The sequence below is a fragment of the Echiichthys vipera genome, assembly GCF_963691815.1.
Source record: "Echiichthys vipera genome assembly, chromosome: 9".
NCBI lineage: Eukaryota > Metazoa > Chordata > Actinopteri > Perciformes > Trachinidae > Echiichthys > Echiichthys vipera.
In genome coordinates, this window is record NC_139834.1 from 4,105,996 (window position 1) to 4,127,853 (window position 21,858).

A 21,858-nucleotide genomic window follows, 5' to 3' on the forward strand; every position below is an offset into this window, starting at 1 on the left:
TCCTTTTCTTTAGTCTATAAGTAATTTTTTTAATTTCCATGAAGCATTTTTGGTAAAATTGAGGGTGGTGCTTTTGCATGATTCTTTGACTCGGTTTTACAGATGACGATAAAGTCAACTAATCGATTAGTCGAATGAACTTCTTTCATCAAGGACAGCCCTAGCATCAGCCGCTGGGTGCAGGAAAATGAAGGTAACCATGACCAACGATCGTTTGAAAAGGCTTCTCAGACAAAAAAAACGGCTGATTTCCTGCACAGGTATGTGACGTCTTTAAAGAACAAGGCGGGGGTTTAACGTAGTGAGATGTCAGGGAGTCTGCTTCTGTGTTTCTGCCTGGTTGTCAAACTCTCTTTCACACTATTTCCTTCTCTTTTTCTGAGCTTTCTTTTTCAAAGAACCAGTTCCATCCTCTCTTGTCACCTCATTACAAAAGCAAGCATGTCAACAGAAAAGGCCACCTGGAAATGAACGTAGAGTGCATTCTCCTCTGCGCCACACACTCTTTCATTCACTCTCTCTTATTTCTTTCTCTCCCTCCACATTTGTGTGAATGAGCAAAACTCTGCAGCGCTGCCCTGAGGACATGGATTCCCCACTCAGAGGCAGACAAAGTGTTGCTCAGTCAACACCTGCCATTTTATGTAATCTATCGTTTTTTTCTCTCAGATTGTCTAGTACTTCCTCTAAATCGTCTCTACATCACATCTGTTTGTCTTTTTCTCCTCTCTTTGTCCTTCTTTCCCTCCATCTTACATGGCATCAGTATTTCATGATACTTCACCAAAATGAAAGCCTCACAGCCCTTAATTACCAAAGACACCAATCACCAGTAACTGCGCTTCATGGATTAATGCTGATTCTCATCTCAGTAACTGCTCAGATCACTGCTGACCAACCTCAAGAACTGTCTCCCAACCATCAAACTCATCATCCAAAACCAAGATGAATTCACAAAGCTCGACCTCCTCACCAAGTCCACCCCCAGGAGAGGAACTCTAGTTTACTGACATCTTCCCACAATGATTCTAGATGATTGAGTGAACATTAAACTAGGGATCAACCGATATGGATTTTTTAGGGCCGATGACGGTACCGATTTTTTTTTTTTCACGGACTGCCAATTTTCTTGAGTCGATATTTGGAGTCGATACTTTTGCTCCCTCAATTTACGTCATAAACATTACTCAATGATGATAACAAAGTCACAATTTTTTTTTAAAATGCGTCTCCAGTAACATGGAGCTGCCTGTGGGCACCTGTTTCTAAATAATGACGGGAAAAAACTATCGGCTAACACAACAGATGCTGATACATTTGAAAAACGCAAATATCGGCCGATACCGATGTATTGGTCTATCACTACATTAAACAGATATAACGTCTCTTTTGTAGCTTCAAACAAATCTCAGATAAGCCAAAACACACCTATTTCAATTCAGCTTCATAAACAGCAAAACCGATCACTAAATGAAAAAATGGAAAGTTTTCAGTTTCTATTGTGCTGTAAAATAAAAGGTCCCAGATAATGTTGTAAATAAAATAAAAAGCAGGAAAACGTGAAATGCTGATGATGTGCTCGGCCTGCCAGATCGCCTTAACATTTATGCAGTCTCAGGCTTTCATTGTGAAAGGTAAGAACGGAAGGAGTGGATCTGATATGTGCAGCTTTTATCAAGGTTGAAAGGAGTAAAGTTTGCCCTTTTTAATGGGACTACAGAGCTTCAGTGTTTTATAGTCCTCATGCCTGTATTTTGTGGTAAGATCTCAGAAAATGAAGGCACCCAGACAGCGTGCAGTGTTTATTCTGTACTTTTTTTTAATCGCCAAAATATTCAACCTTGGGTTAAAGGCTGCAGTCGTCACTGTCACTTTTTACCCAGCCGTCCAATTACAGTGGAGGAGGGTCGGGACAAATACCACAAAGAGTCATGGCCTACATGTACAAGAACTTAACGACAACAACAACAACAACAACAACAACAACAGCAACGGAGGAAAAATGAACACTGCTGGCTTCACAGACCGGTGGGCCCGTCCTCTCTCTGTACGGAGCGTCTGGATGAAAAAACGCTGCAACTTCAAAGCACTGTCGAGCTTTGTTCAGCTAAGCTAAATGCTAACATGCTGCCGATTAGCAAGTGTAATGTTTACCATGTTCACCATCTTAGTTTAGCATGCTAACATTTGCTAATTAACAGTAAACACAAAGCACAGCTGAGTCTGATGAGAAAGTTATTCGTTTTTTGCTTAAAGTGACATTTCACACACATCTCCTGTCCTCCTCCTGCTGTTTTTAATTAGTAAAAACACTCACATGTCTTGCTGTCAAATCAAAACAGGATTAGCCTCAGCACAGAAAAGTTTGTGTGTGTGTGTGTGTGTGTTTTCTGGCTGTGTGTGTGTGTTGTCCAGGGGGGTGCAGTAACCCAACAAGTAGGCCCAGCCACAATAGCCCAGCAGAGTGGGCTAAACCTCTTAGCCCGGACACATAATACACCATTCCTCGAGCTAATGACCAGATTTCTTGGGTTCATTTTGGAGATTTCCTGAGCTACTTATGCACCAGCATCGCCACTTCAGCCAAACTGCCAGATCAGAAGAAGAAGCAATGAAAAAAACGGATGAGAGAATATTTGGTCTAATCCTCAGTGTGGAGAAGCTGAAGTGGGTCAAATGTGGTCCGGAATCAAGTACAGCAGAATACTGCAGAGAATGTAACACCAGAGGGCCAATTTACCAGCTCAATTGAGGATAATTACTCCTTAAAATATATAATTAGTTCTTTCTTTCTCTCGTTCTTAAGCTAAAGTTTAATAAACAACTTGAAAGCGTGGAAGAATCCCCCTCAGGGCACATGTTTTTGGAGGGTTTTGTTGGCCTCATTCTGAGCTTTTACGATCAAAGACACTTCAGACCGCCTGCTGTTCATTCTCCAGCTTTACTGATGAATCTTTATCTCAAAAACTTAACATATTTATCTTTGTGTCTGACCTCTTTTAACATCCGTTCAAAAGATACTTATTAGCACACATTTCAAATGTTCTGCTAAAACATCAACCAGGATTAGGAAAAGGACACAATTTCTGTCCCTTCCTGTCTCATAGTAAGAACAACCATCACCGCCAGAGGAAGCAGCGCTCGGGTTCCCGATAATCTCGCGGTAAGAGAGCGGATAAACTCGGCCTGATTGGAGGACACGGGTCAGTCGCCGTGAGGAATGTGGGGAACAGGTGGGAGAGAGGAGAGAGAGAGAGAGAGAGAGAGAGAGAGAGAGAGAGAGAGAGAGAGAGAGAGAGAGAGAGAGAAGCCAATAAGCCTGCATGTTATCGCCCAGAAGGTTTGCTTTAATGGTTAACTCATGAAACTGCAATAATCCTTTGTGTGTTAACTAGTGATACCTGGAGGCTTAAACATCACACACAATAGTTTTTCTTACAAGCTCATCATCACATTAATAACCCGTCTGTAAAAACACACATAAAAGCAGGGTGAGGAAACGAGGAGCTGGGTTTCTGTGGAGTCCCCTCTAAAGTGAAACGTTGCCTGTCCTTATATAAGTGGCCTGAGTTAAGTGTTGCCAAGTCCTACAAAGGAAGCAGTGCGTGAAATAATGACTTGGCAGAGCAGTTGGAGATTGGTGCACACTGCTGACCCCCTCTGTTCAGCGCTCTGCTCTGAATGCACTGAGCTCTTAACAGAACCAAACTGCTGCAGGACACCAGCAGTGACTGTGTAGTACTTTTCAGAAAACATACTATACAACGTGAAGATCATAGTGACACCACAGGGGACAGATATGACATCACATACCCTAAATCTGACACAATCAAATCCATGAAGTAGACTGGTCTAACAATACAAATATTACAGCTGTAAATGCAATAAAATAACTGTATCACTAATTGGCTCTTCATAGGTCTCTACAAGTGTCAAAAGGAGCATTTAAATGGGTTTAATGCTGCTATACAGAAAAAGAAAGGAACATTAGTCACTTTTAGCCTATTAGTGAGCTCCACTGACACTACAGGAATACCATAGGGACATTTTAAAAGTGCAAATATGCAACTAAACACGTTGTAATCACTGTAAAACACACAATTGAGCATACACAACAAACAAGCCCCTGTAATCCTAGAGTATCAGGGATTATGGGGATATAACCCCATAATTACTCTCACTATGTAATAAAGACTATGTTGAGAAATGAAAACTCCATTAGGTCAAATCAAGTGTCCAACTCAGTTTTGAGCAACATAAGCAGGAGGAAGACTTTTCTAAAGTTTGGTCCTGCTCACCTGGATGGTCTGGCTCGGGTCTCCGGACACCGGGCCTCCGACCAGCTTGCAGTACAGGTCGTGCACGCTCCTGCCGGTGTCGTCCTCTCCGCAGGTCGCCGTGGCGGTGATCTTGGTGCCCTCGGCCAGGTTGAAATAGGGCGGGTGCAGGCTGTATCCGTTCACTCCGTTGGTCGGGAGCTCCTGCGCCGACACGGAGCGGCTGCAGCAGCAGGTCACAAGCATCAGCGGCCACAGCAGCAGCAGCGCGACCCGCGTCTGGGTGCGCCGAGCCGGGGAGAGCGGCGCCGCTCCGCTCACCATCATCTCCACCTGTTCGCTCGGTGGAGGAAAAAAAAAAGTTGGGGGAATAAATCAAGCCTGAGTTAAGGAGAGATGAGCCGTTAACTCCTGCAGCAGAGAAGCATCTGGGGGGGAAAGTGTTGCGAACTGCAGAAGAAAAAGAGGGTTAGTTTGTATCCTGGAGAGCAGAGCCGTGCCTCGAGGTTTCTGTTCTGTTCTCTCTCTCTCTCTCTCTCTCTCTCTCTCTCTCTCTCTCTCTCTCTCTCTCTCTCTCTCTCTCTCTCTCCGTGTCGCTCCACCAGGCACCTATTCTAACTCGATCTGCAGCTCACCCCCCTCTCTCTGTTGGCCCGTCCCCAGTGGTTGGAGGAGGGCACAGCTTCCATCAGTGCTCAGTGCTTGAGTGCTTAAAGGGGACATATAATGCTCATTTTCAGGTTCACACTTGTGTTTCGGGTTTCTACTAAAACGTGATTACATGTTTTTATTATTATTATTTAAATGTTCCAAAAACACATCATTTTTCTCATAGTCTGTCTGAGTAAACCTGTATTCGCCTGTCTGAAACGCTCCGTTTTAGCGCCAGTCTCTTTAAGAGCCCTTCCTGAAAAAGCCCAGTCTGCTCTGATTGGTCAGCGATTACGCATCAGGGCTCTCTGCATCTCTGCCATGGACATAGGAAAAAGAATGGACAGTGGACCTAAAAGAGGCGCCTATTCATTCCGATGGGAAGCTGCTCAGTGGTGCAATCTCTCTTAAGGCCGCCGCCATTTTTGGTTCTCGTGATCGCACGATGACTTACCGGATGTAGAAATGTTCACGTTCCAGAGTCCACGCCCGAGCGTCAAGCACGATAGAACACGGAAAACTACTTGTGTTCATTTCTCTGTGGATTGAGTGTTTTGATACTTTCACAGTATTTTAGCATCTCCACCAGCTTTATAAATCAAAAAAAGAAACAAAATTTCACTTTCTACAATACGGGACCTTTAAATGTTGAAAAACATTGTTTGTCTCACACTGTCTGTCTGAATATACCTGCTGTGGTTGTGTGGCTAACAACAAATCACTTCCAGATCGACAAGTGGTTCATTTACAAAATGGACAAACTTGTTTATTTCTGATGTCATTGTCAGACGTAACCTGGTCTATTCTAACCTTACTCTCTCCAGATGAATTTTGTCCCTCCTTGCTCCCCTCATCCATCTGGGATCTCTCCATAGCAAAGTGATTTCAGGAGGCTGGGCCTTATCAAAAACCCTTGCATATGATTGGATAAACCACTTATCCTTCATCTTTATTGACCTGCTACTTCAACCACTCACATTGAAACCAACCCGTGACGCTGATGAGAGCCACGCACGGAAAAGTGTTCTCTGTGTTCTTTTAAAGAAGAAAGATTTGATAGATTGGACAACACGGATGAAACAGCAGCATCCATGTTGATGTCTGCTTCCTCAATTCCAGCCGCACAGTCGTTCCTCTGCTACGTCACATCTATAAAACCCCGCCCGACAGTCCGGATTGGCCTGACCATTTTTTGCCGACCCTGAAATCCCTTTCCTATGGAGCGATCCCAGATTGTTGAGTGGAGCTAGGCGGAGTCAAGGCGGAAGCAAGGTGGAACCAAAGTCTTCTGGTGAGAGTCAGGTTAGGTCTATCCACCTTCTGTCTGAAACACTCGGTTTTAGCACCTGTCTATTTAAGACCCCCCTCCTGAAAAAGCCAGGCAGCTCTGATTGCTCCAACTCTTCTGCATCTGCGCTCACAGTGACCGTCATTGCAGCCAGGATGACTGTAGCAGCACTTTCTACCCATATGTAGTACAGAAGCCCTGACGGCTCGTTTAAAGTCACAGTTTCTGAATACGGGCTGCGTGCATTTCCTTCTTTCTGCTGCTGAGTGTAAAGTAAAGTCTCTCTTTGTTTCCGTCACTCTCGTTAATTTGACATTCCTGCCTCACTGCACCCGCCGAGTGTCAAAACAACAAATGGGAAATCAAACCACACAAACACACAGGGAATGGGCATCCAGACTGCTTCTCAAACACACAAACAAACAAACACACAGACAGGTGTTCTTGTCAAACACACACAGACGGCCACACACACACACACACACACACACACACACACACACACACACACACACACACACACACACACACACACACACACACACACACACACACACACACACACACACACACACACACACACACACACACAGCCCATTCTCAGGCCCTGTGGGCACACAGGAAGAAGAAGAATAGGGTTTGACTTTGAAATAGGCAGTGGAAATTGGAGGACTGCACCGTTTAACGGCAAGGTAAAGCAGTGAAAATATTATATTTATCCTGCACATATAAACTGAAATGTTTTTTTTAGGTGTCTAAAAACACCTTTAGCAGTACATTTCTTATCTTCTGTGTCTGCTTCTCCAAACTGAGGTTGTGCCAACTGCCATCTACTGCAGGAAAGTGAATAACTACCTCATACCACCTCACTCACAAATGATCCCTTTTCTGTAACGAGTAGCGTCTATGGGAAGGGACAAGAATCTGTGTGAGCGTCTTGTTGATGAGGCGAGCCTGATGGGCCGCAGCCTTCCACCAGAGGGGAGGGATTCAAAAAAGGTTTGTGTCCAGGGGCCTCATTTATTGAGGTGGCGTACGCACAGAAGAGGGCGCACGACACTTTTTAAGCAAACTTTGGGATTTATAGAAAGCTTTGACGGGAGAATGTGCGGCCCTCCACGCACACTCTGACCCAGGCGTACGCAAAGAAACAGGAGAAATGAGAAACTGTGACACGGACGACAGAAGGTTGAAACAAGAGAAAGTAAAACTGAGACCTTTGTGTAAAAGCTTTTTTTCCACCTCTCCAACATGAACGTCATCTTCACACATTGATTGTCTTTTTTTTGTTTTCCTCTCTCTCTTTGTCATGATGTCAGTATGAATGAATATTCATTTTGGGCGTTTCATTCTATCGTGACATGAAGCTGCAAAAGCTACGCCACATTTAGAGTTGACTGTGATTTATAAAGGGAAACTGGCGCAGAACGTGCGTGCACACTGTTTTATAAATCCCAGTATTTTTATTTATTATATTATATTTGTTTTGTCTGTACGCCATCTTTGACGTGAATCCTACGCACAGTTTTATAAATGAGGCCCCAGGACAGGGGTGGGAGGGGTCCACAATCTCTCCTCAGGGTCCTGGAGACATGCAGGTCCAGGAGGGACGGCGGATTGCAGCCAATCACCTTCTCAGCAGAGCGAATGTTTTATGTTTATTGCATATGAGCCGAGCGGATATACACGCACATATACAACCATCTGTTATTACGTCGCCAAAGTTAAACAGTTAGTAGGTCACGTGATGACAGCTGTGTTGACCCCGTGACAACTGAGCAAACTCCATCAGCTCAGAAAGAATGTGAGGTGAGCTGGAGTTAAGACTGTTTTGTCGTATAAACATTGTTGTGTAGTGATTTGTTAGCGTGTTTGATTTGTTATTATATTGTTATTATTTGTGAGAACAAATGCGTGTTTGTCTGCTTTGCCTCCAGGAGACATGAGGCGGCCTGTCATTCTTCTTCTGCTCCTCTCTCTCTGTAATCTCGTCTCTCCGCGGGAGCCGTCGGTCCTTCCCATACAGACTTTTGTCCTCCTCTTGCCCCTCCTGTCGGTCAGTGTGTGGCTCAGTGTAAGTGTGTGAGGGAGAGACAGTGTGTCCACTCAGTATTCCATCTCAACACACACACACACACACACTCTCTTCAACTCTAAATGGTTCCTGTCACAGATGAAAAAAGACTCTGTCCTTCTGCTGAGAGACACCAGAATAATCTTCTTTCACTGCACAGTCTTCAGTGTGAATGCACCGGAGCTGCCGCCGTCCCTCTGAATAAGTTGTTGTGCCTCAATTTCATCCTCTCTGTTCATCTGTAGATGTGTGAAGGCGGCCGTTGCTGAGTTACTCATGTTACAATAAAGGCTGTTTCAAAAACAGCAGTTTGAGACGGACGTTCTACTTCTACGTCCATGTTCTTGTTTGGTGTCTGTTTCTTGGCTGGACATCAAAGAGGGCCCGGTGTCTGTGCGGTGTTTGTGAACGCCATGAAGAAGGCTTCATCACGGGCGCACGTGTCTCTCTGAAGCTCCAATGTGCCAAAGTCAGTGACGACACATTTTCCACACGCAAATGCAACGTTAACTCACAGCAAATTCAGGCACATTTTCTGCTGATATTTGAGTTACAAAAAGTCATCACAAGAAACCCTCTGGAATAAAAAAAACCCGTTCTCATTCCCAACTCGTCACATACGGCCGTTTAGTCAGGGACCTTTGGCGTCACCTTTTCAATCACTGGGTAGACCTGTGTGGACAGTCGCTGTTGTGAACACAGGGAACACGTGGTTAACACTGAGAATTCAAACAAAGTCCCATGGTTACGCTTAAGCACCAACACCACCTGGTTAGGGTTAGGAAAGGGAAATTCTGTGATTCTAGCTCCTAAGATGTGAAAAGCTTCCCTGCTAATAATATGGACAATCCAAGATATTTTGAGGACGTCATCTTGGGCTTTGGGAAACACTGATCCACATTTTTCACCCTTTTCTGACATTTTATAAACCAAAAAACCAATCGATTAAAGTAACTCTTACCTTTCTGGCATGTCTCACAGTAAAAATGTGACCATGATCAGCTCCTCCTTCCTCCAATTGTTCAGACTTTTCTCAGAAATATATGAGAGTTTTTGATGATTGATTTCTTTGACATTTTAGTGTGCCGTACTCTTATTAGGAGCATTTTAAGATTACAAAAGAAAAGTGTAGAAATGCCAGAAAGAAGTGCTTTAATTGACATTGGAAACAATGGTAAGTTGCAGCCCTTATCGTTAGTTGCAGCAGCTTAAAGTGACACTTCGGATGGCTCCGGGTTTGATTGTTTGTAAAATAAAATCCCCTAAAAAACATCCCGCTACATACACAGACTTTCATATCTGGACTAAAGCTTATACACTTCTAGGGAACACCTGAGCAGCTGTGTGTGTGTGTGTGTGTGTGTGTGTGTGTGTGTGTGTGTGTGTGTGTGTGTGTGTGTGTGTGTGTGTTCTCATGACTCTAGCACCGCCATCTAATCAAGCTACAGGAACCACTTTAGAAGATGAAAGGGTTTCTCCGACACACACACACACACACACACACACACACTCACAGATAACAGGTGCTGAGTTGAGTCAAAGTTATATTTACAGGTTTGGTTTGATGTTTGTATCAGAAACAAATCCTTCACTGGCAGAACAAGAAAGAAGACATAAAGTGATGATACCTCAGTCAGGCAGGTGAAATGTGTCCAGAGTCCAGAAACCTCACACATCTACTTCCTCTAGTCTGTGGAACACATGCTGAACTCTGACCCGTGGACTGCTGTCACACACACACACACACACACACACACACACACACACACACACACACGCGCACGCACACACACACACACACACACACACACACACACACACACACACACACAAAGGGGTCAGTGGCCTCCTGTAGTTATACGGAGTCTAGAGGCGGTGTGTTAATGCAGCAGAGCTTCATTCACTGACACACAGAACATTCCTCAGGCTGTTAAGAGGCTCACAGGTCACACTGGAGACACACGAGTGGTCTGTGCCCTTATCCTACAATTTACATTCAACATGGCGGCCACAGAAACGAAGCAACTGCTACCCGTTGATGCAGCTGTCACTGCAGCTTTTTCTTTAAAGATTATTTTTGGGCAGTTTTTTAAGCCCTAATTATATTGGACATACAGGAAATGGGGTGAGAGGGAGGGGGAGACATGCAGCAAAGGGTCGCAGGTCGGAGTAGAACCTACAGCCGCTGCCCTGAGGACCTTCAGCCTCTTTACATGGGGCGACTGCTCTAACCACTGTGCCACCGGCCACCCCTGTCGCTACAGTTTTAAATGATTTCAGTGGCAAGTTTCCTTTGAAAATTGAGCAGAAACTTGCCCTGAAGCAATTCCTCCTAAGAAAGGATGTATTTGCTTTACTGCTGACTGGTTTTGGTAAAAGTTCAATCTACCAGTTAGTCCCAGTGGTGGCCAAACGAATGGAGCATGTCATCTGGATCGTGGGTCTGATTGGTTGAAGGACTGTCCAATTGCGTGCAGCCATTTGAACTACGCCCGCCTCTTGTGCTGAAGAAAATGACAGCAGCCTTCCCAGACCAACGTGCAATCGTAGATTGAACTTGGTCTGGCAATAGCCAGGCTGCCACTTTAGGACAATACTTTTAAACCTTACACCAACTTGACAAAGAGCACCTGAATGCACCTTTTTGTTTTAGTCACAAGCTTTTTCATCCACCCTGAAACAACAAAACAATCTAAAACGTAACTTTGCCGTGCACAGTCTCAGCAGCTGCATTTACATTTCAGTGGCTGTCACTTCTGAATGAAGATAAAAAAAAGCGATAAAGCAGCAGTTTGGTTGTGACTCATAAATGCTACCTGTTAATTAGGTGAACTTCGATCAAATCCCTCTCTTATGACAATAAATACAGCTTAATAAAAATATGTTTATTGTGTAATCAGCAAAATGGATTTACAATCAAAGCATTATTCTTGGAAAGCTCAATTTTTCACCATTCACAAACAAAAGAATGTGTTCCTTCTCGGCTCCCGGGACTATTTTTAACAGGCCATTTCTTTGGGTATAAAATGTTGTCTCAGTGGGTATTCAGACTGAAAACATTGTGTTAAGTGATTGAAATCGGGGGTGGTGTTGCTTTTTACAGCCATAACTTCAGTGAATTCAGATGATAACAGTATTGAGTAAATACTGTTTTTCTTTTCCCCGCATTCCTCAGATGTTCCGCCTCACGTTCTGCATCAGATAGGACTGGGACACACACACACACACACACACACATATAAATGTCACACACAGTGCTGAGGGCGGATATGTTTGAAGTGCTGTGGGCCAGGGAGGAGATGTTTGGGGTTGACAGAGGGCTAAAATGTGTGTGTGTGTGTGTGTGTGTGTGTGTGTGTATGTGTGTGTGAGAGAGAGAGAGAGAGAGAGAGAGAGAGAGAGAGAGAGAGAGAGAGAGAGAGAGAGAGAGAGAGTGGCAGGTACCGACATGTCTCTCTCTTTGTCTCCTCCAACAAGACACTTCAATCCACACACACACTCCTGGTGGCCTCTCCCTCCCTCCCTCCCTCTCTCTTTCTCTCTTTCTCTCTCTCTTTTGTTCCCAGTGTGAGTTCTGCTTTGACTGCTCAAAACAAAGGATGAGAGCCTGATGTTACTGATGCCTGTGGGTCAGTCCGTCCAACCCTTCAGACTGGAGTTAGATATGTGGTGACACCCATGACTTCCCCTTACCAAAAATAAGTTTATTCAAGTGTGCTATTAGTACACTTCTTTTAAAGTAAAAATCAAAGCATATTTGAAGAGCTCTTTTCCAAAACGAGATAAAAGCCAAATTAAAAAAAAAATTGTTTGTCATGCCACTTTGCTGTATACAGAACCTTTTCACTGCTTCATCAATGTTTCATGCCAAATCGCTTTATTTCCTTGTTTAAAATGGTCTCAAGATGCAGTTCCTTTCCAAACCGCGACCAGCGCCAAACCTATTTTTAGCCTAAATGCGATACGTCCTCTCGACCAATCAGAATCCAGTGAGCGTTCTATGCGATCCAACATGGCGGCGCTCTGAAGCGGGAGAGTTTTTTGTTTCGTCCGTCCGTTCAACACGTTCAGACTGAGCCAATAAACCATTTTGACAAGATACATTGAATATTAACCAAATGTGTGGGTCTGGGTAAAAAAATGTAATTTCCCTGAAAACTATTAGAAAGGATTTATAGCGTTTTGGAAAAGAGCTCCTCATTTGTCTTCTGTATACAGAGAAGAAGTATACCTGGCTTATACTTAGGGAAATATACTTGAACTTCAGTTTGCTTAATTAAAATGAACTTGCAGTAGTATATACTTCTTTTTGGTAATGGTTTTCCTCAAGTGCCACTCTCAGGCCAGAATGTTCACTTCTAATAAAAATCAACTGCAGCCTCTTCCTCTCTCGGCTCACTCTCTCCATCCAGTCTGCTTCCTTCCATCCCTTCCTTCCGTCCCCCCCCCCCCCCCCTCTCTCTCTCTCTCTCTCTTTCTCTCTCATCAGTGTCTCTTTCACTCCCTTTCCCTTCATATCCCTTTGAAGTGCGCCGACGTCGGAAAGAGGACAAAAGAGACGAGCCGGGGCTGCTCCTGAAGACGGACAAAAGGATGAGCGAGAGAAGGATGGAAAGATAGGGAGGGGAAGAGAGACAGGGAGGCATGACAAAAGACAAGTGAGCGAGGAGTAGGGTACGGTGATATCAAGTAAGATCTGGACAAAAACAAGCAGGAAGTGAAGAGAACCTGGAAGATCATATATAACTGTGGGATCAAGTAAAACAGCGTATGAAGTTATTCAGAGTGACTGTTTTATTTCCTGTTAGAAACATGACCACAACACCACAACAACTTCCCACCAACGACTGTCACTCCAACGACGGCCGTTGGCACTTGGAGCGCAAAGGGTTCCAGTGACATCATCGGCCTTGTGAGAGGTTAAATACTTGGATCTCACACCAGTTAGTTGGACCAGTCCCAGCCTGGTCCTGGTCCAGTCCCAGCCTGGTCAGATGTGTACATGAACTGATGAAGCCTCTTGGATGAGAGGTGAAACGTCTTCCTAGACAAATAACCAAGTCCAGTTGCTTTGGACTGAAATTGCTTTGAGGATAACGACGACCTGGACACATGAGAACATTCACAGGCTTAAACATGACCACAAGTTAGGCATTCACCTGTTAGACGGCTTAAATGTAGTCTGAGATTGTTTTTAGGGGACACCTAAAGGCCTTTAAAGGAACTGCAGGCTGAACTGGAGGCGCTCATACGGGTATAACCTGTTCCAACATGTAGCCTTCCCTGGTTACTACTGATGCTTCCTCCTATGCTGCCTGTGCATCTAAAAACAGAAAGAGCCCATTGATCAGTGCTGTGACGCAATAATCAGTGACTTTTTCTTTCTCATTTTCAGTAAATTAAGCTGCTTCACTCACTGACACAAAAACCTGCAGATAGAGCACATCAAATATAATCATATTAGCACAAATGCAATCAAAGTCTATAAATGAGGTCATAGTTTTACAGGGATGTTTTGCTGAAGAACCATATCGGCTCACTGTCCCTTGTTTCAAGGCTGAAACAGGGCTCTTTGTCTGTCTATGTGTGTGTGTGTGTGTGTGTGTGTGTGTGTGTGTGTGTGTGTGTGTGTGTGTGTGTGTCAAAGGTATGCAAGGGGCCAGGTGAGGGGGTTCGGGGGGGGGGGGTGCATGAGGGGTTTCCATCCCTTCATGTTAAGCTCATTGTTTGGCGAGCTGGGACTCGCCGGGTGCTCCCTGCCACAGGCTGACATGCTTGGCATTTAATTCAGATTAAGAGTTCGGCTCCAAAAGAAGGTGCACTGTGTTTCTTATACAGATACTTAAACAGAGCAAACGTGAAAAAAAAATGAAGAAGAACAACAACTTTTAATTAAGGATTATTTGAATATCAAAAGGACTTTTGTCATTAGGTCTGTATTTATTTCAGCAACCAAAAACAGCCATGTATTAAGCTGCAGATGTAGCACCTTTTTATAATTGTTTCCAATGAGAGTTAAGTGCCCTGAGAGCCTCAGGCTAAAAAAGTAGTGCGAAAAAAGCGTTCAATGTCATTTAACGTCACGGCAAAATAACGGTTAGATGAGGATGAGTGATCTAGTGGTGGCCTGGCAAAAACTTAAAAAAGATGCAACTGCAAAACTCTGTCTTAAACAGACGTCTTTATCAGAAAAGGCTGGTGTCATCACGGGCGCTCTGTACGTAGCTCTGGAGATGGCAATGTCACAGAGTCCAACAGAGTACCACCAGAACATGTTACAATGCAACAGGCTTATGCTCAAGCACCATGTTGACAATAGACCTTTTCTTTAAGGGACCCAACATGACCATTTGCTTCCATGAGAGCTGGTTACCTATTACCAAGTGTTGCAAGCACAACCTACTGTTGCATGGTTTGGCTCAGCTTTGAGTTTGATAACAGCATGTTAGACTCTGACTTAACATTTTTCATAGCTGCCTTTATGCATCCAACAATTTCCATTTTTTGTGGCTTTGTGACAGTTGTGACGGTTGTTGTTACGTATCATTCGAACATACTTACTCTTCAATATGGCCTTTTAGCCTTGTTTCTAAAACAAAAATCCAAGCCTCGTTGTGTCTCGTTGAAACTCCCCAGTTGGCTGCCACATGAAAGGGAAGGTGGGTTTGCATCTTGTGGGGAATTTTTTTTCTCACGCCAGACCGGTTTGAGGCAGCTAACGGTTAGTAATTTGTCCATAAACGGGAAGTGATGCAATTAAAAGGCTGAAGAGCAGAGCACACTCACTGGAGTCTGTAATTTCACCTGAGAAAGAGAGACCGCCGAGGAGGTGAGTTGGTTACATATTACCGTGTGTTGCAAGCATATCCTGCAAGAGTTAATCTCTTACCTGCATGATGTTTTACAATGGAAACAGGCTTCGCTGCATCTCTTTTTTCCTTTCATTTGTTATTGTTTTAGTCTGCATGATCAGTAGCCTCCATTTTATGTGACTCACAGATCAGTCTTGTAACGTGCAGCGGAGAGTTTGCCAAGCGACCAAACCAATCAGCGTTGGTTTTGAGGTGGATTCAAGTGACGAAACACGAAGCAACTTTTCTGTGTAAACAACATGGAGGCTTCCACTGATGAGATGAGCAGCTATGGAGCAAGCTGCTCACTAACTCTTTTTTCTCTGGATCCTTCTGTTGAATATGGACCGGGCTCCTGAAATTGGGCCTTTGATCCGTAAATTTACGTTACAAAAACAGAAAATATCCTTTACTCACATGTTGTTTCCTTTCTGAGCTTTGCCTCCACTCTGTTAGTACGTCGCTTTGTTGATGTGATTGGTTGGTTTGGCCCGTATGTTGGTGATAGACAGATGGTTTATCCAATCAGAAACCAGGATTTTCACCCCTTCCCAAAAAGATCTCCAAACCAAAGTTCCCAGATGGATCTGCTGAGACAGTGAGAATCAATCCATCTGGAGGAGTCAGGTTATATGATCAGACGCACGCACGCACGCACGCACGCACGCACGCACGCACACACACACACACACACTGAACGGGGTAAGAGCATATTCACATACCTTTGGTCCACAGGCCTTCCGGGGAAAAGAAAGAGGAGGGGCGGTGAAGAGGAGGATGATGACATACTTCTCCTCGGCGACTCACCTGTAGGAACAAAAGAGGGAGAATGTGTGGGAACAAAGCAGTAAAGCAGCAGTTGATGACAGCTATCATTGGAGGCTGAATGAGGTTAAAGACGCCCTGAAACCGCTCTCACACACCACTGGGCCGTTACCTCCACACTGTGTTTAGCCTAAATGACCACTGTCAGTTCCCCATGCCTTCACCTCGCCCTGTTATCGCCACTTTGACCTCTACTTCATCTGCTTACTCATAGTTTGACAGCCCGATGGTGCAGACAGTAGGAGGTCCCCTACTCTGAGATATGAAAACACACAATCCATCTGTACTGTTGTAATTAACTTTACAGCCCAACTTAAACGACAATATCAGTCTTTTACATTATATTTCAGCTTCTTAAAGTGAAATTCCACAACAGCAGGTACCAGCTCCTCTCATAGTAAAGTCCATTCAAGTGGATTACCAAAGTCAATCCCAAAGGAAGGAGCCCATTGCTGCTTTGTTTTCTGTGTAAGGCCGCTTCTCATGCTGCTGCAGAGGTTTGCTGTTATTTGAAGCAGTATTAGTACTGCACCGAGCTATTCCCTGTTAGCCACGTCCGGCTGTTAGCGACTCTACGGATTCCTCTGTTAATAATTTAGAGCGTGCTCACACTGTCCTTTTGGCCGCGGCCAAAACCGGTTTTTCAGCTAAAGTCTAGTACCTTTAAGTAGTGTGAGCGCACCCGCTCCGCGCTCAACTGGGGCCAGCTGGGCCTCCACGGCCCGCTTGAAAGAGGTGGGCTTTAGCGGAGCCGTTTGCACATGTACGAGCACGAGCGTGCGCACGTGTACGAGCACGAGCCCTACGACAGTAGCGTTATGTCCGCCTGTTCGGACATGTAAATAGAAGGACGGACCATGCGCGGACATTTAACAACAACAACAATGGTGGTGAAAGGTTCACGTTGGTGTGATGCGGAGGTGGAGTGTTTACTGCAGATTTGGTCGGATGAAAATATTCAAAAACAGTTGTCAAGACGCACAAAAACTCAGAGGTCTGTGGAAAGATTTGTAAACAAAGCCACACACACGCGATCAATGCGTGTGACGTGTTACGGCGTGATGCCGTATGGACAGCAAGAAGCATTGGCCGAGGCCCTGGCAGTGTGAGTACAAACGGGGCTGGGGCGCGGGGGGAGAGGGAGGGGGGACAAGTACCCTAAAGTCCGGGTCGTGGTCCGGGAGGACAGTGTGATCACGCTCTTATATACGAAAAAGATTGTGAGTGTAAGTGCCGAAAAAGACCCTGGGATGATTTTGTGCCGGAATTACACTTTAAATGTTTGGGTGGACTCTCCTTCTGTTAAAGGCAGACGTGGTTTCAAATCACAATTTCAAAATGTGAACACAATCACATTGAACGTCAAGTTATCATGACTTTTTTTGTAAAATCCTGTTATCTATTTTACTGTGTACTAAAAGTACAAAGTCATTTAAAAAACAAACAAAAACAGTGTGTGTGTATATAAATATGGGCTATATACTGTATAGGTATGGTCAGATACATGTGTATTTGTATGTATGGACGTATATATATAAATGAAATGATATTACTTTATATATACTATATTTTATATATGATATGTTATTTATAAATTGTATATGATTTGATGTATAGTTAGATTATGGCATACAAAGGTCAATCAGAAACAAAAGTTAAAACAATGATTTGTTAAGGAGAAGGGGTAGGATTCAATCAGTTTATACGTCTTCCTACTCCTTTTCAGACATGTCATTCATTCATTCATCTTCAACCGCTTATCCCGGGGTCGGGGTCGCGGGGGGGCTGGAGCTGATCCCAGCTGACATCGGGCGTAAGGCGGGGTCCACCCTGGACAGGACGCCAGTCTATCACAGGGCACATAGAGACGAACAGAGACAGACAACCATTCACACCTACGGGTGATTTAGAGTCATCAATGAACCGAACACCTGCACGTCTTTGGACTGTGGGAGGAAACCGGAGAACCCGGAGAAAACCCACGCAGACACGGGGACAACATGCAAACTCAATGTGTCAATATGTCAATGGTGCTTAATTTAATTAATGTTGTAACATGCTTTATTTTTTTCTTCTTATTTTGTGAACTAATTTAATTTTGAATTTGTTTTTCTTTTGACATGTCTGAAATAAATCCAATAAATACAAATTTACATTTTTTATAAATAACTTCAAATTCAATTCATTTACTTTTTTTAAAAGTAGCAATACATCAGTGACGTGCAGTGAGGGTTGGGGTTGGGGAGGCACTGACTCACAAGTCAGATTTACAAACATACAGTAGGATGCTAATAGGATAGGATGAGAGAATAGGAGAGAATGGGATGCTGAAAACCATTTTAAAACACCAGTGCCACTGTATATTGCAGTATGTCTTACCTTTACTTGTACATGACTTCTTGCTTTGACTGAAAGTCCAGCTTTGGAAAATGTCTTAGTATATTTTTTATTTTCAGGGCAAGTGACAGCTTGTCGCTAAGCTCTACAGCTTCGCACAGCACACTTGTGTTTACTTTTTGCACACAGGTCAGAGTTCACCTTGACCTGGCTGACCTGGCTGGCTATCAGGGCTGCTCACTATCGCCACCCTCCTTGAGGCAGAGGTACTGCCGGCCTCAAGGCAGCATTTTCCCTGTGGATTTATGTCATATCAATAAGATGTAAATATTACACACATACGTAAAATACATTACTGAACACCATGGAAGAGAAGGCGTATGCTTGTATTACATAAAAGTGTCCTCAACCATCATATTGGAAACATACACAGAAATGGGAACAAGCACGCGCCGTTTGCACGCGCTCAATCCAGTTTGTGAGTGATTGCGCAATCTGGAGGGAGGCTCGGCTGTCCGTGCCTCACCTCTCGTCTGTCCGTGCCTCACCTCTCGGCTGTCCGTGCCTCACCTCTCGTCTGTCCGTGCCTCACCTCTCGTCTGTCCGTGCCTCACCTCTCGTCTCCGAAGAGACTCCGTTTATTTAAGCAGGAAATACAGAATTTTCTGCCATTTTTACTATAAAAATGGTCAAAATACATTAAGAACCACACCAAAATCATAGTCCACAGGACAAATATTAATACTTGTGTTATTTTATTATTTTGTTTCTTTTTCCTCTCATGATGCCAGGGGAGGCACAGCCTCACCTGCCTCCCCTGACTGCACGTCACTGCAATACATAGTGCACAAATACATATACAAGTAAGAGTCCTGCGTTCAAAACTTTAGTCAAATAAACATAAAAGTATTTGCATCAAAATATAAAGTGGGCTCATTATTCCTAATTTTTGATCCATAAGAAAGAGGGCAAATGAAAATGATCTTTTCAAACAACGGGGAACACAGCACTGCGGCGTTGGAGAAACACGAAGGTGGGAACAGCTTTGACCCGGAAATCATACTATGAAAGTGTGTTACGTCTTAACAGCCACACACACTGACGTCACACACGCTGTGTTCTAAGGGGGGCGCTGTCAGATCTGAGGAAACTTGGGAGAATAAAAAAAAAATACACTTTTGCGAATAGTGTTGTGATGCCAGTCGGAAGAACAGCCACTATTACCAGAATAAAGTTCTTTTCAACCCAGATTATATAGTGAGAGCAACAAAGTCTCAACAGTCACACGTGGAAATGTGCCAGATTTAGCCACAGAGGCTAATTCTCATCAGTCCTTGATGACATTTAAGAAAACATTAAAAAAGCACACAGGAAAATGCGGCACAAAAACACATACGCATAACAGATAAGTCAACACAAGTGTGAGTTAAAACATGACACATACACATGGAAGCAATAGACAAAGCAGCACACAGACATAAAATTAAAGTGTGTAACATATAGATCACATTTAAATCCATGAATATTTAAACCCAGACAAAGGCACCATGCACAGACAAGGAGCTTAAGTGCACAGACTACAAGCAAAGGCAAAGTAAAGTACATTCATCCAGATTATGGCAACATGTCTGATTTTGCACTGACCGTTGTTTTAGAGATTTGGAAAAGGATTTCAAAGATGTGATGTTCCTTAGTTCTGTGGGTAGAGTCTTCCAAGTTTTAAACATGTTTTTCATGTATTTTATCAAAAGGAATATTAAAGCTGGAATAAGTCTGGCCTCTAAGAAAAGTTCCACTACAAACTGTATGGGTGTGATATGTGTGTTATTGTTGTATTGTCATAAAGTGCATACTTGCCATTACCAGCTGCTGTGGCTCAGTGGTAGAGTGGGTTGTCCTCCATTTGAGATATCGGCAGTTCGATCCCCAGCTCCCTCGATCCACATGTCGAAGTGTCCTTGGGCAAGACACTGAACCCGCAATATAAGAACATATCCATTTACCATTATCAGCATTTTAGGCAATAATGGCATTTCTGATACTGGTACGAGAAGAACTCTTTTTCCTGTTTACACTCGGTTGATTCATCGCAATTACTGTCTCATTTATATCAATTTATGTTATAATATTGTATTCCTTATTTTAACTTGGACACTTGTGTTTAGATTTTCATTGTGTTGTTTCTTGTGAAGTCTTTCTTTTCTTTCTTATAAACATCTTTAGAGATTTGGGGCGGCTGTGGCTTGGTGGCAGAGTGGGTCGTCCTCTGTTCGAGAGATTGGTGGTTCGATCCCCATCTCCCCCTGGTCCACATGTCGAAGTATCCTTGGGCAAGACACTGAACCCCGAATTGCTCCCCGTGCTGCGCATGGGTGTGTAAATGTGGTGTGAATGGTTAGATCAGATTAGATGGTCTGTAGATGTCCACTGCCATCAGTGTGAATGTCTGTGTGAATGGGTGAATGTGACAGACACTGTGAAGCGCCTTGAGTAGTCAGATGACTAGAAAGGCGCTTTATAAGTACAAGTCCATTTGTAAGTTAGAGTCTGAGGCCTGAGGCTTTTATTGCCACCTTCCCTGTAATTGTTAAGCACATGATAAATAAAGACCTTAAACACTGAGCTATGACGAATATACACATGAAGGCAGTCAAGCCAACAGTGGAAAATCAGAGTGGTGTGCTGTTTCAAAAGAGAGAGGGCATCAATGCTTTTTTTTTTTTTTTTTTATGATTTTCCATTTTCAAATGGCGATATATATAAGAGTGAAAACAACAGCTCAGCAGAAAGTGTAGTCTAGAGTTGGGTTTGCCCTTTCCACCCATGAAACATGTTTTTTTTCTGGTTTTGAAGGGAACTTTCATTTCTTGCCACATGCTGCCCTCTGCTGGAATAAACCAGTGAGGGCCGGAGTCAGGGCTCAGAGTTTACACTGGCCCGAATTTATCAGGGTTCCTTCACATTTTACATCTCTAAATTCACGACTCTTCAGAGGATTTTTCATCTCGTCTCATCTCATCTTCAACCTCTTATCCGGGGACGGGTCGTGGGGGCAGCAGCTTTAGCAGGGGAGCCCAAACTTCCCTTTCCCGGGCCACATTAACCAGCTCTAACTGGGGGACTGCTTATTATGTCAATAAATGGTTTTAAAATCCAACTTTTAACACCTATGTTAAATTCTGTCTATGTATGCCATTGTGTTGCCAAGTAATTACAAGACATTTCTACATATGTGTTGTTGCTCATACAAGTGAATGAACTACAAACAGAGACATGTTCAATGCACAGCATTTCATTCAAGCTAAATGCTAAAAGAGTGAAATGAATAAGTGAACCTGTAACTCTGCAGACAGGAACAGTAGAGATGGATGTCTGTGCTTCATTGGCTTTAGATGGAGTAAACATACTGTCAATAAATAAAATGAGAAATAAAACTAAATCATAAATCAAATGTACAGCCAGCTTGGTTAGTGTCATGTCATCTACAGCCCAGCTGTGTCGTGTTAGGAAACTTTTGTTTGTATATATTAATCTATACAGATTCCTGGGCACCAC

General features: G+C 43.7%; 2 protein-coding genes across 2 annotated transcripts in view; one reads left to right on the forward strand and one right to left on the reverse strand.

Annotated features, from left to right (window-relative positions):
* Nucleotides 1-4,601, reverse strand: part of lama5 (laminin, alpha 5) — a gene marked incomplete at both ends in the record, with an annotated part of 134,679 nt that extends 130,078 nt beyond the window's left edge. Inside the window, one exon of the mRNA XM_083920454.1 lies at nucleotides 4,299-4,601. Coding sequence (XP_083776580.1) covers nucleotides 4,299-4,601 — 303 coding nt within the window. The remainder of the gene's footprint in view (nucleotides 1-4,298) is intronic.
* taf13 (TATA-box binding protein associated factor 13) overlaps nucleotides 1-21,858 on the forward strand; it is a 329,277-nt gene that overhangs the window by 268,811 nt on the left and 38,608 nt on the right. The gene's annotated exons all lie outside the window — the stretch shown is intronic.